The following is a 15,228-nucleotide window of genomic DNA, read 5'->3' as shown; positions in this document are numbered from 1 at the left end:
AGGTAAATGATAAAATGCTGGCTCCACTACAGGGAGTGTGCTGCTTAGGCCTCCTGCACACGGCAAAGCCGGATTCCCCACGTACATACTTAATTTCATTGTCATCTGTACTGCGGATGCTCTGCATGGCTCGCCGTCAGACATGTGCAGTATAGATTTTTTTTTAAACTCCTGCTTTTCCCACATCATCGCCTAGCAATGACATTGAATCCGCGACCTTTCCTTCAGATCGGATGGCTCCCATTGACTTCAATGGAAGTCATCCACGCAAAAATGGAGCATGCTGCAATTTTTCTCTCCGCTTGCAGAAACCGCAATTGCTTTCCGCAACTGTGCAGGAAGAATTGATGTCCCATAGCATGCAGATTTGCGGTGCGAACACCTGCTGCGGATTCTGCAGAAAATTTCCACACATAAGCAGGAGGCCTTACTGTTTTATTGAGTTCATTGCACAAATAGTATATAAGCAGCTCTTGTGCTCCCTCTAGTGGTGGTTAAAGACAGCTGGAATCTTATTATTTAGCAATATGTCCTTGCGTGGGATATGGATCTCTTTATCTCCAGACGCTGTATTTAAGTGAATGCTTTTACAAAGAGATGAGGATTAGTGATTGGAGGCAGAGCATGCTCACTCAGGCCGCACACCTACATTAACCTTTTCCAATCCACTGTCTGACGTCTAAAGACATTCCAATTGAAGGCTGTACAGCTCCGATGTCGGAAGACGTCCGACAGGGTATTCTTACTGTAGATTACTGGCCACTCTGTTGTCTGGGGCCTCTGCAGCATGTCCCATACTGCAGTACTGGCTCTAGCCAGCAGAAGGATTGTATAATGGCAGAAAGAGAAAGCCCCCTAGGAAATTGGATTGGATTGCAAAGGGTTAATAGTAAACAGGCCGCCATTTGTAGATGTGTCTGTTTATACAGGCCGATCCTCGTTTGATTTTATGCATGCAAAAACGAAACAACAAAGTATTGTCCGTCATTCAGTCGCTGCTCTAGGGATGTTGGGTTTTGTGACTACTTGGGAAGTATATGGGTGCACGGTAAAAAGGATGGGCCTGTTGTGATGCCTAGGGAGGTGAAGAGCAGAGTACATAATTTTTAGGTTATTTTCACATGGGGAAGAAATGGTGTAACACTGAGCTTACACAATTGCATTCAAATCGCATGAAAAATGCATACAGTAGCAGAAACACACAATACATGTAAATACATGTTATTCTTCAGTTGGAATACCGTGTTTAGATAACATGTATTTAATAGCATGTATTTGGGCGATCTTGACACATCGCCTGTTGCAGCGCTGATCCGAACCCTGCAGACCTGCCCCTGGATTTGTTGGCTTTTGGAACTGGCTAAGATGATGAACTTGACCATATTTGGTGGAATACCTGATAGCTAACATATTTGCTTTGCTGATAGGAACGTCCAAAAAGTGCACTGTTTCCCAGTGAGGTAAAGTCTAAAATGAGTGTGGAGGAGCAGATTGATCGCATGAAGCGTCATCAAAGTGGCTCAATGAAAGAAAAAAGGCGAAGTCTTCAGCTGCTATCGGGTCAGCAGACAGATACCAGCACTACAAAACCCGCGGGCACATACCGAGTGGTGAGCCAAGCTTTAATTCCATAGTTGTACCTACACAACACAAATTAATCATATGCCAATAAGAATATTATTGATTGCTACACATCACTCCTTGTGCCAGGTGCGGAGACATCGTAGCATTCATGAAGTAGACATCTCAGACCTCGAAGCTGCCATCCGTTCCCAAGAGCCCCAAAGGGCATATGAATCCCCTCGAGAGGAAATCGCCCGTCTGCGCAAAATGGAACTGGACCCTCAGGGCTTTGATGTGGATATCAACAAAGAGGTAAATATCCTTTAACACAAACATATTAAATTCAGTCACCTTTCTCTAACTCACCTATATAATTCCTACCCCTCTTTTTTGTCCCTTCTCCTGCCTCAGTCATTATGTTCCCATTACTTACATTCTTCTTCCTGTCCCACAACTTTTCTCTCTCTTTGGGTTAACCTTTTCCTGTTTTACCAATATAACTGTTCCCCTCTGTGTTTCAGATCAACACACCAGACAAGGTGCCACTCCCTGAATATTATATCAGATTTTCACACTTTACCATGCACACATGTGTATAACATGAACAATCCCATACTTGTGTTCCACATATGTTGTATATCAGTCACTAAGATCACAATGCATGTCATTACCAACATGCCATATTTCTGACACCTTGTACATCGTGTGCAGGCTGCATCATTTGCACTGTATGTATCACACTTTGTATGCCCGTCTCTATGTCTCAGCTCTCCACCCCAGACAAGGTGCTCATTCCAGAGCGTTACATTGATATGGACCCTGAGAGCCCTCTGAGCCCAGAGGAGCTGCAAGAGAAGCAGAGGAAGGTGGAACGGATAAAAACACTCATCGCCAAATCAAGGTTGGACATATTTAGTTTTATCTCATACATTCATATGTAGTAGATTAAGTATAGAATGATAGACGCTCTGTGTAAAATGGCTGTAAAATGTACTTCTTCCAGGGAAGATATAAGTAGCTCTGATCTCACTGAGATGACCTTGCTATTACAAGCAATTTTCCCATCAAAGTGAATGGGAACTTTGCATGTAATACCAAGTCTGGCCACTGCAGTGGCATTGGAGCTGTCTGCTTCTGGCAGAAATCACCAGACATCCTTGGTGATGCAGCCCTACTGATCTTCTAATGATGGGTTATCCTGAGGATAGGCCATCAATAGTTTATAGCTGGGCAAATCCTTTAAGTCAATTGTAACAAAGGGACAAGGCATTAAAGAAGTTCCGCATTTACTTTTGCAAAAAAAAAGATAGTTAATGTGGGGGTAACATGAAGAACGGTATAATTCAAGTCCACCCGCATCCACTTGTGTATTTGTGCACCTCCTATAAACTTTCATGGGGCCCTTAGTGTGCAAATACGCTGGAAACCAGAGCAGGTCCTATTTGTTTACGCTCGTGGAAATGAATCCATTAAAACTAATGGGTTTTATTCTCTGCGTTCTGCGAAAGTATGTTTTATGCACGCAAAAACATGCGCAAATACGGTGGTGTGAAGAAGCTCTCATAAAGTAGCAGCAAAGTTTTTAAAATTTTAAGAAATCTCATCCACACGCTGCATAAAAAAATCTGCAGCTTGTCAATGCATGGGCTTCTTCATGCAGGCGTATGTGCAACTTCGCTCACCGCTACGGAGTGTGGTCGCGCATGAACAAGGTAAAACGGGAAGATAGGTCCTACATGCGATAAACATAGGGCCAGTCCTATCTTTTCTTGCACCTAATAATCACGAGTGGGAATCCCGATAGTGAAAACAAAACCATTAAAATCAATGCTTTGGTTATGCGGCCGTGATTCTCATGGCAGCCTAACGGGACAAAATGAGGCCCATCTGTTTTTGCCGTATCTTGCAGATTTTCACCACAAATTTCAACCCTTCAAAAAAGCCGGATGAAATCCACTGCAAATCCACACCAAAATTCCTGACAAATCCACAGATTGCATTTGTAGCCACCAGTGTGTTGACAGGGGAGCAGGGGAATAGCAGCTTGTCAGCCATTTGTAATCTCAGCCTAGGATCTGATTATATTGTTAAATGTAGACAAGTATGTGGTAATGGCTAAATATTCATCATACTTCTTCCTGTTTTTATATAATGATGTCTTCTCTGTCTGTTCGTAAGTTTGCAAAATGTTATTCCACTGAGTGACTCTGAGATGGAGTTGCCTCCAGATCCTGAATCTCAGCTCCAAGAGCAGGAGAAGCGCATTGAGTTATCCTGCGCTCTGGCAGCAGAAGCTTCTCGTCGCGGTCGTCTTCTGTCTGGTAAGCAATCGTGTCCGTTTCCACAAGCAGCGGCTCCCGTCGCAGCCTTCATGAGATCGCATCTATTACAATCATGCTGCATTGATGGCAGTTCAAATATTCACAGATTAGTCTTCTTTACTGAAACTCGCCTACATTTTTTGCTCACGTAAAAAAAAAAACTGAGTCGAAGAGATTAATAATACAGCGGTAAATCGCAGACATGAATAGCATTCGCATTGACGTGTGAGGACTGATTCCTACATTGCATTAGACTTACTCAGTACTGCATGTGAATTTAATAAGCCAACCTCTGTATCCGGCTGCAAGCTTTGTGTAACGGTCCAATTTAATGAGCCCTGTTATATGGACGGAGAGGTTCAGATGGTGACACAGTCCAGTGGCTTTTATTTCTACAGCCCCGGCATTGTGCACTAGTCTGACCTGGAGACGGTTCCAAATAGCAGCAAATTAGCTTTCCTTTTGTTATACACATGGCCTCATTAACTGTCGGGAACAGAGGGGATGAGGGGACCCTCTGGTATCAGCTGCACTAACTTTAGCTGTAATTTCTCTATAGAATGGCTCAAACCCTTGAGCGTGCAGCTCATAACATTGCTGAAATATTTCAGCTTCATCAATATGCTGCTTGCGTTATCTTACTGCACTTTTATTACGTAGCATCAATGCACAAAACTAAAAATATCAGATTTGTAGGAGTGATGGAGGTCGAACTCCCTAAAAGAACTTGCGAGAGGGAATAAGTATCTCAAAGTTGGAGTCCGACAACTGAGACTCCCATGAATCATGAGAACCTGGATTTCCCTGAATGAGGTGGTCTAACATGCACACTACATTCATTTTAGTGACTCTGCTATTTCCAGCAGTCCCACTTAAATGAATGGAGTGGTAGTGTGCACATGTGACCACCGCTCTAGTCATTTGGGACCCCATTCTCGCTGGGTGGCCCATTTGTTAGGACCCTAGCGTATAGATACTTCTCGATTAGAAGAGAAGTTCTTTTCATTAGACAACCCCTTTAATGCAGGGATCGATGGAATCTTTGCTTTGTATTCATATTAAGGAGCGGATTTATTAACCCCTTAATGACAGCCCAATAGTGTTTTTACGTCCTGCCATTGCAGGACGTGTATGGAGGAAGATAGCGCCGCTATCTCCCTCCATGCAGTGTGGGCGTCAGCTGTATGGTCAATCGCAGCTGTTAACCCTTTAAATGCCACTGTCATTTAAATCCCCTGAACAATGTTTGGGGTCCCGTACGCCCCCCCCCCCCCCCCCCCCGCGGTGAGATCAGGGAAGCCGTGCAGGTGTCATGGCAGCCAGGGGCCTTCTGAAAGGCTCCAGGGCTGCCTTAAGAGACTGACTCCATCCTCGTGGGGTGGCTTGATAAGACTGCCTGTCAAAAATCAGTATGACGTAATGCTATAGCATTACGTCATACTGCAGGAGCGATCAAAGCATCGCTGGTTGTGGTCCCCCCTGGAGACTGAAAGAAAGTGTAAAAAAATAAAAAATTAAGTTTTACTAATTATTAAAAAAAAAAAAGTTATAAAAGTTAAAAAAAAAAACCCTTTTCACATATTTGCAATAAAAGAATTTAAATAATAAAGCAAAAATACATGTTTGGTATCGCTGCGTCCGTAAAAGTCCGATATAGCAAAGTAAGACTTTATTTACCCTGCGCGGTGAACGCCGTCTGAAAAAAAAAGAAAGGAAGCCAGAAAAAATGTAATAAAAAGCGATCAAAAAGTTGTTTGTATACAAAAATGGTACCAACGGAAATGTCAGGACATACCGTACTAAATGAGCACTCACACAACTATGTCGCCAAAAAAAAGTTATTGTGCGCAGAAAATAGACAGAAAATACAAGTAGTACAGCAAAGAAAAAACTATATAAGTTTGGTATCGTAGTAATCGTACTGACCCATAGAATAAAGCTATCATGTCATTTTTGTTGCAGTTTGTGCGTCGTAGAAACAGGACACACCGAAAGATAGCGGAATGTCATTTTTTTTCGATTTCTCTCCACTTTTTTAAAGTTTTTCAGTACATTATATGGTACATTAAATAGCACCATTCAAAAATACAACTCGTCCCACAAAAAACAAGCCCTCATACTGCGACGTCGATGGATAAATAAAAGAGTTATGATTTTTTAAAAGGGGGGAGGAAAAAAGGAAAATGGGGAAAAAAGCAAAATAGCTCCGTCACTAATGGGTTAATAAATTATACAAGGTTATCGTTAGTATTTGGTTAACATAAAAGTAGGCGGAAGAAACATCCGAGAGCCATCATATAATATTACTGTTTAATCAAGTGTCGTATTGTATCACATTATGCTTTTCCTTAGACCAAGCTCACACGAGGGTATCTCACTGCGTGTCGTCCACGAGGGACATGTGCGCGGCGCGCAGCAAGTACACAATGACGCTGTGTATTTGCTGCATGCCATCTTGGCGTATATGCACATGTAATAATTGCCAAGTTGGAACATTGGGTGATTTTTCTTGCTCACATATCTTGTGCAATTCGTGTGAATGGCAACAGGGCCGCCTATGGGAGATTGGTACAGTGTATTCGGAATACGCTATACCAACACGCTCGTGGGAGCCCAGCATTAGACAGGTCCCTCTTATTATTTATATACCTTCCTATAACCTATTAGCCGACACGAGCATGGCAGCAGAGGAAAGCTAAATGTCCAAATGACAAAATATTGTACAAGTGTGCTGGAAGTTTGTTACTCTCCAGTAATGAGACTGTAATATCTTCACTATCTGTAGTTTTGGCATCTTATTCTGTTAGGTTTTGTACGAAAAAGAGAATCAGATGCCAAATATCCGTTTTTTCCTATTTCCTAACATAAAGCACACATACACACATTAACCCCTTCATGCTTGCTGCATCATCTCATTCTCATTTTCTGTTTCCAGCTATGTGTGCCACCCCGAGCCCCCCTACGTCTCCCACGTCCCCAACTCCTCAGACCCTCCCCTCCTCTCCTGAGCGCACGGCTCTAGGGGACGGCAGCAACAGCAGTGACAGCGCTGGGGAATACGGGGCGAACATCATGTGTGTCTGAGCCACAGTGTAAGAAGTTACTTCCCCTTCATATGTGACTATGATCGCTATTAAACAACATAGCTGAAACCGTTTTTGCAAGGGAACAGAAATTAGAATTTATAATTATGGAGATCAACACATAGGTTGGAAATGTATACATGAATGTGTTAGGCTGGTTTATCTTGGAGGATAGCACACGTGTAAAATCTACTATTTGGATGGATGCAAGATATCCGATAGAAAAGTGAGTTGGATAGCAATTCTGCGAAATTGTCTTATGCCAAGTGATGCTTTCTGGTCATTCTGCACAGAGTAGACGTGGTATACATTTCTAACGATGGCATTAATGTAAGAAGAAAAACTGATATGGGGACTTACAATCATTGTATAGCAACAAAGAATATATCAGCGCCACTTTTAAAAGAAAGGAAAGACTGGATCACCAGAAGATTCTCCATTAGGCCTAGGTTTTAACACAATTAGGGGGCCTCAAAGATCTTGCAAAAGACAACCTCATTTGTAGGTGATTTCAAGGCAATCACTTATTGCAAGTGTCTTCTATTAAAGCGGGGGCCGGATAATAAAAAATTTAAAAAGTCCTCCGCCGAGGACGCAGAGAATAGAACTCATTGATTTCAATGGGTCCGTTCACATGCTTGTATTTTGCGTACGCATTTCGGTCACGCAAAGAAATATGCAGCATAGTCTACTTTCCTGCGCATTTGCACAGGGAAAGAGAACACATTGAGCTCATTACACTAATTGGCCCGATGGCATCGCTGTATGTTTTTTTGTGCGCACAAATGCACATAATTTGTACAAGCAAATAGTACAGTAAAAACGTACTTGAGCAGTAAAATATGCAACGATCATTTAGAAAAAGGCAGCACAAATGAGCGCGTTAATACGCATACACTTATGTGAATCCGGCCTTAGACTGCCTTTGTAAATGAAGCCTACTGGCTAACTTTCATCATATGTTTATAGGAATCCATATAATAAGCGAAAAAATGGTATAATATTACTACACTGTATAAACATGAGATGCATCTGAAGAAATAGCCTGTGAACGTTTCCCTACACGCCGATTGCTTTCCTCTGTCAATTTCTTCTCTCTGTCGTTCTTTACCTCTCTTACCCTCTCCGATTAGCTGTCCTTTGCATTCAGCTCTCCTTCCTTTCTCTGTTTTTGTACAATTTCTCCTGTCCCTATTTTCCCTGTCTTTCTCATCAAATCACTAACTTTAATATTTAGTACTTAAAGTTCAAATTCTTTGTCTTTGTTCTCATCCAGCTCAGGCAGCCGCAGCTGCGAGGTTGCACAGAGCCTAGCTGTAATATAGGCACTCCTTATGCTGCTCCCACCTGATGCCAGAAGATTTCACCTCGGTTCTCGGCACCCAATGGAACCTGCAGTGAAGAGAGGATCCTGGAATGGAAGACATATTGCAGCATTCATGGGAAAGCAGTGCCTGCTTTTTACCAATCTTATGGCTATTTGGTATACGGAAAGCACTGCAGAATATTCTGATATATCCAAGGACATATCTAAGAATCTGCATGAGAATCACCAAGTCGTTCTACTAGAAGAATATATTACTGTTGTCACGGTGGTCACTATAGCTCCACAGGATGTTACTTGTGAAGGACTGGGGCGCCTAACTCATCTACCAAATGACTGATCTGTATGATACAAGTGACTATGGCTTATCTATTGCTCATGTATAACAATGAAAGCTGCAGCAGCGTCCCTCCATGCTTGAGCTGCATTTTCTTTGTAAAGCAATAACCACTTCTGAATAGCATTCCCATAGCCCTCCAGCTATATTCTATGTATATATCGTGCCAGGAGAACCAGTAACCTGCCACAGTCATTTTTGCATAGTGTACAAAACATATCGTTCTCTATATATAGCTATATATATTTTACTTTATGATAAAGAATATTTATTGTATGTATATAATTATGAGACATATTGGTCATTTAGGCTCTAAAAGCTGCACACCTATGGGCCATATATTATTTTAGGAGTCAAGTCACCAGGCATCGAGTGGATTGAAATAACTCATTGCGTCACAACTAAATGCCTCATGGAGTCGGTGGACTGGTTTTTTAATTGTAGCCGATGTGTAATAAATACATTTAGCTGAAGCACTGTAACTGAAATTAAAAAACAAAGCTGTTGAAATTGAGTAAAATGTATCTATGGCACTTGTGCTAGACAAAAATGTATAGGCCTTTGCAAAATATCCTCTTGTTCTTTTCATATAACCCTTGAATTTGTACAGCGTGTAACACGTCAACATAGAGAAGGTCGAAAAAATGGAATCTGGGTTCCTATGACATTGCTCTGCTATGGTGCTGGACACTTGGTGGCTATCAGGATTCGAATAGTACAGTACTTTTTTTGTATGTTCACCTATTATTGGACGTATACCAATCTGCGTGTTCATACTAAACCCCCATTACAAGGGAGCCCTTTTTAATATGAGCCTCTTCGTTATACTGGTACGTTGTTTCAGATGTATAACTAATACCAAATGGAAGCATCTAGTCAACTTCTGATTGTATAGTTTATTCCTACGGGTGATGAAAACAAATCCTACCAGAATAGTTGAAGAACGAACTTGAATGTGTGGAATAGTTTTGTAAATATAGACGAGTCTTGTATATGCAGGTTTTAGCGCCGTGTTTTTGTCATGAACGCATTGTATATATATATGCCCAAAGGTTTGTTGTGGCCTAGAAGGGAAATGTTGTTAAAAGGATTTTTAATTGAAAATGTTATATTGAAAATTTCAGCTGTGGCCTTCAAAAATAGTCATTTGTACATGACGAAATGTGTGTGAGTTTTGGAGGCTGCTTATGACATATACCATATTAAAGGAAAACTCCAGTCTTTGTGTCATTTTTACAATGATGATTCCCTACAGAACATTTAGAATCATAGAATGGTAGAGTTGGAAGGGACCTCCAGGGTCATCTGGTCCAACCCCCTGCTCAGTGCAGGATTCACTAAGTCATCTCAGACAGATGCCTGTCCAGCCTCTGTTTGAACACTTCTATTGAAGGAGAACTCAACACCTCCCGTGGTAACCTGTTCCACTCATGGATCACCCTCACTGTCTAGTATCTAATCTGTGTCTCCTCCCTTTCAGTTTCATCCCATTGCTTCTAGTCTTTCCTTGTACAAATGAGAATAGGGCTGATCCCTCTGCACTGTGACAGCCCTTCAGATATTTGTAGACAGCTATTAGGTCTCCTCTCAACCTTTTTTGTAATGATTAAAACTGAAAATTGGTAAATAAAGATGTCTCAGTCTTGATATTTTCTATTCTAGTTGGGACACATTATCAGCATTTCTTACCTTTTCTAAGAATGCCCATACATGGTATGCCACAGCAGCAGACAGTGCACCCATGCAACTGCTAATTGCCTGGTTGCATTTATACTTGCAACTACAAACAATGGCATATAAAATTAGCAGTAAATTGCATGTGCTATCCACAGCTTGGGCACATCATGTACGGGGACCCTAAAGTTTTCCTATTGAACATACCTGGTGCATAATGTCTGCAACTGCCATCTGCCTCGTGTAGGGAGAGGGAATTAATATATGACTGACATTCCCTGGACACTACACTGTAAAGCTACAGCCACATGATGTGGATTGGGTCCTGCTCTATGTTGTGCACATATGCGCACCAAAGAGGCCCATAAAGGGCCATTATCGGGAACACTGGCACCTCGTTTGACTTAATTGCCATTTAAATAAGGGTGAGGTGACACTCATTCTTTGTGCAAAAAGTTGTGTATGAGCAAGTATATTTTGCAATACACCCCTGTGAAGTCACCCTTAGGACCCTTTCAAATGAATGTAATTTTATCGCTCCGATAGCCAGGCTAAACAATCGCACCGATTCGAGCTTAAAATCGCGTGAACGAAGAATAGTCATAGGCTATTTTTTGTGATTTTTCATGGCTGGCTCTGACATCTTGAAGTGCAAATCCCTCGGATGGTGAAACATCTTTTAAATGACTTGAAATGCCTCACTAGAGGCACCTATCATTGCTGGCCGGCTCGCAATGAATCCCAAAGGAGCCTCCTGTGTTGTGCTGTCAAAAGATAGGACAAGTCCTATCCTTTGACGCTGAGAACTATCTTTTGACTCGCAATTCTTTTTAGGAGCATCAAAAAGTCGTTCGTCTAAAAGAACCCATAGGAATCCATGGGTTCTTTTAGACATGATTTTTTTTTACACGCCTACTCTGCGTTAAAATAACGCTTGTGTGAAAGAGATCTTGGGGCTCCTTTACACTGGCAAGGGCGATATCGTGCAATCCTTCTGAAATCCCCTTGATGCGAGACGTTTTCACATGGGAAACAGCCTCGGATCCCAGCGAGGTTTTCCTTCATCTCCGCCGCAGCTGTGACAGCTGCAGCAGAAGATCACAATGTTCTCCCACTGCTTTTATTGGGGCCGCCGCTGCTTCCGCCAATCCCCTTGGAAACATGTGGAAACCCCTGGATGCGACAGCTTCGCAACACTGCGGGCCTGAAGGAATCCCCTGCTGCAGCTATCATGGCCACTGCAGGGGATCGCGATGTTCTCTCATTGTTTTCAATGGAGCCGGCACTCCAGCCCCCGGCTCCATTGCTACAAATGGGTGATATCGCAAAAATAACTGACATGCTGCAGTGCCATGCAGGAAAACATTGTAAATGTGAATGAACCCATTCAAAAGAATGGGTTTCATATTTGTGCGTTGCGAGATGCACAAATTTCGCACGGTTTCTCGCTACTGGCAAGGCGCTCTTAATCTGCAGAAATTCTACAACAGGAAAATTGTAACAAATGTGATTTTTGTAGCCAGTTTTGGCACAGAAATGCTGTGAATTTGCCCCTAATTTCACCTTTTTCATTGCAAAGGGTAAAATCTGCACTGAAAATCGCATATATGTACTATGTTTGTGCACAATACGCACGAGAATATAAGATGCATATATATAGTAAATTTGTCGAGCGGCGGAGACCTCGTTCCTTTAAGTCTGCTCACTTTTCAAAAAGTGTCAAGAATAGCATAAAAAAGGAAAATGCTATTTTTGTGCTAATGTGGATTCGATTAATTAATGATTTTTTTTCCATTTTGACTGGAGTTTTCCTTTATATAAAATAGTCTCACACCAGGAATGTGAATGGTGACAATATACAAAGCCTCAGATAGTGATATCTACCCTTAAGCTTAAAATGGTCAAATGTCTTTAAGTCTCCTATAAAAAGGAAAAAGAATTCGTTGTAGAATGTGTTAATGCAGAGATGGAGCTTTATGGGATGGAAGCCAGGAGAATGTGGCCTAAATATGAAGACTAAGTGGCATCTCTAAGCCACCGCATTCAGTGTATATTATGAATTCAGCAGAATATCAAGGGACCTTTTACACAGGACGGAATATTCCGGAAGAGCGTTGTGCATTATGCCCTCTGCATGGCTTTTGGTGCAGAATTGAAAATGGCCGAATCCTGCCATCAATTCCACATCAAAATCCGCAGTTAGCAGTGCAGAATTTAGAGACGACGTATTTTGCAATGCTGTAGCGGAATATTTAATCCCGTGTGAAACGTCCCTAAAACGGCATTCTATTCCACAAACAGCTGTCTCCTGCTTAATCATACAACCAAGGAAACATCTCCCCTTTTGTAAAGTACCTGTGCCTCGTGCTCATACATAATACTATGTCATGCAATAATGGATGCAAGTAGATAGCGGTATACACAACATAAAGGGAAATCAGTCTGTCTCAGTAGTTCAGTGGAAGGGTTATTGTAGAATGAATACAGCAAAATCATGTATGTAATATTTTGAACCGTTGACCCTGTTAGTGTGGAGCATAATGTATACTTTGCTGGTAATGATAATGATGAGAACAGATTGGGTGACTCAGTATTCATGGATTTTATTTTTGCACTCTATTTTCCATGTCATAATCTGCTTTAGGTTTGTCTATGTTACTGACTTTACTAGTACTAGAAAATAAAACAAAAAATCTGTAATGTTTAATGTGTTTGTATTTATTGCTACAAAACTGGTCGCACTCTTCTGCATCTTTAGGCTGGCCTGATGGATATTGCCACTCTATTTCACTGCAGATTTCACCCATGTACATTGGAAGGGATGAGAATCCTCAGTCTAGATTTACAACAGAAATTGACATGCCGTGAATTTAACAATCAGCATTAAAGGTGATTTTCCGTGTAGAAAAAACTCAGCAGCATGGGAATAAGATTTGTCTTACCACACGCCTGTTACTGTAATCCAATGTGGATTTCCCCCCATCCACACAGAAAATCCGCAGCATTTCCAATATCTGTGGAGGCATCCATCTCTGAAAATACCAGCAAAGTTCCCGAGTTTGCGCCTCTCATGAAATCCTGCACACATAAAAAATGTGAACATCACAATATGACGTAATAATAATAAGCTTCATTTATACAGCTTCAACATATTCAGCAGCACTTTACAATTAGGAAATTAATAAACAAGTAAAATTAGAGTTTACAAACTAAGGGCTTCATCACAATAGCTTATATCGGCTGGCCGTTTTCACGGCCGGACAATATATGCCACCGTGTGTTGCATGGGGCAGGCTATACACCATCGGGCGAGGGGAGATGGCCCTTCCCTTCCCTTCCCTTGTCAGCTCTCTGCAAGGGGAGGAGGTGGGACGGGGCGGGAGCTAGTGTGTTTAGCTCCTGCCCCTTGCCACTATTTGTAATGGGAGGGATAGGGGAGGGGATTAGCTCCACACCCTCCCATTGCAAACAGCGGCAAGGCATGGAAAGGACTCACGCTGCTAAACTCCCTATCACCTCCCTTTTCCTGCAGCTGCCGACGTAGAAGTGCCCAACCGGGCGCTTTTACGCTGCGGAGATATGCCCCTGTGCACTGATGCATTGTAAACCATCAGAAGGGCAGCGTATATCGGCTAGGGCGTGAAAACGTCGGGCTGAAAAGATAGTCCTGGAACTCTCTTTCCGGCAGGAATACGTCAAGCACTGCAAAGACTCCTATGGCAGCCAATGACAGTGGCTGGAGAAGGGAGGTGAGAGGGAGTTTAGCAGCATGAATGCTAAACTCCCTCCCTCTTCTCTCCTCCCCTCCGACCGTTTGCGGGACGGGGCTGAGCGCTGCCTGTGATTGGCTGAGCGTTCAGCCAATGAGACCAGCGCTTTCTGGGGCCTCCAGAATACAGAAGAAGACTGCCATGCTGGAGAGAAGAGCCGGATGGCTCTTCTAGGTAAGTATAATTTTTTACTTTTTTTACCGCCAGGGATAATTTTCAAGGAAGGGCTTATATTTCAAACCCTTCCCCAAAAAACATCTCTGCGGGGCCGCCTGCAACCCACTGCTTTCAATGGGGCGGCAGCAGTGTTGACCTCATTAAAAGCAATGGGATAGCATCACTTCTGTGACAGCTGTGGTAGAAGTCCATGATGTACTCCATATGTTTTCAATGAGGCTGGTGCTGCTGCCGCCGGCCCCATTGAAAACAATGGGCGATATCACAAAGTTTTCTCTGCACTGCGAGGCACTCGCTCTCGCATCGCTAGCAAAAATATCGCTAGGGAGTAGGCACCCTTAAACATATTGTGCTTATAAGATAGACAATATGATAGCTAGGAAAAGTGCAAATCACTTTACCTGAAATGAAGTTTTTTTATGTGCTAAAAAAGCACTTCAAAGTGCTGGCTACTATGGGTCATCCTTCCTTCTAATTTGCTGTCCACTGCCTGTTGTCAAGTTATGGCCATCCCAAGTACCAGAGATAACAAAACAGAGAACAGAAAATGGTGGAGGGAAATGGCTCATTCTGCCTATAGAAGTCTGGAGAGAGGAGGGACAGGAGGAAGAGACATGTAACTGGTGAGTGATTGCAATTGCTGAAATACCATCCATACTCACTGGTGTAATTATAGGGGATGCAGTTGCGCCCAGGAGCCTTAGGGGGCCCATAAGGCCTTTCTTTTCCATATAGGGAGCCCAGTGCAGCAGGGAGCGGGAGGGGGATGATGCAGTAGACTTGGTATATATATATATATATATATATATATATATATATATATATATGTATATATATATATGGGATGCCAAAGGTTGTAATAAAGTCACAGGGAGATGAAACACTGGACTTGTGTATAGCCGGAGGCCTAGTCCTTGTTACGGTGTACCTGAGTGGTAACACGAGGGGGAATGTTTGTGGAAGTAAATATATATATATA

The 15,228-nt window shown here is 42.4% G+C and overlaps 1 protein-coding gene across 15 annotated transcripts in view; it reads left to right on the top strand.

Annotated features, from left to right (window-relative positions):
• Positions 1 to 13,009, top strand: part of PLEKHA6 (pleckstrin homology domain containing A6) — a 164,185-nt gene extending 151,176 nt beyond the window's left edge. For 12 of the 15 annotated variants that reach the window (XM_066600132.1, XM_066600133.1, XM_066600134.1 and 9 more), the window contains 7 exons: positions 1,428 to 1,610; positions 1,711 to 1,875; positions 2,085 to 2,102; positions 2,331 to 2,464; positions 3,742 to 3,884; positions 6,820 to 6,976; positions 8,244 to 13,009. In XM_066600132.1, coding sequence (XP_066456229.1) covers positions 1,428 to 1,610; positions 1,711 to 1,875; positions 2,085 to 2,102; positions 2,331 to 2,464; positions 3,742 to 3,884; positions 6,820 to 6,968 — 792 coding nt within the window. In that variant the 3' untranslated portion in view covers positions 6,969 to 6,976; positions 8,244 to 13,009. The remainder of the gene's footprint in view (positions 1 to 1,427; positions 1,611 to 1,710; positions 1,876 to 2,084; positions 2,103 to 2,330; positions 2,465 to 3,741; positions 3,885 to 6,819; positions 6,977 to 8,243) is intronic. The other 3 variants (XM_066600140.1, XM_066600139.1, XM_066600129.1) reach the window with 1 other exon arrangement.
• The last annotated feature ends 2,219 nt before the right edge of the window (positions 13,010 to 15,228 follow it).

The sequence above is a fragment of the Eleutherodactylus coqui genome, chromosome 4 (genome assembly GCF_035609145.1).
Source record: "Eleutherodactylus coqui strain aEleCoq1 chromosome 4, aEleCoq1.hap1, whole genome shotgun sequence".
NCBI lineage: Eukaryota > Metazoa > Chordata > Amphibia > Anura > Eleutherodactylidae > Eleutherodactylus > Eleutherodactylus coqui.
This window is presented reverse-complemented; position numbering and strand designations above follow the sequence as displayed.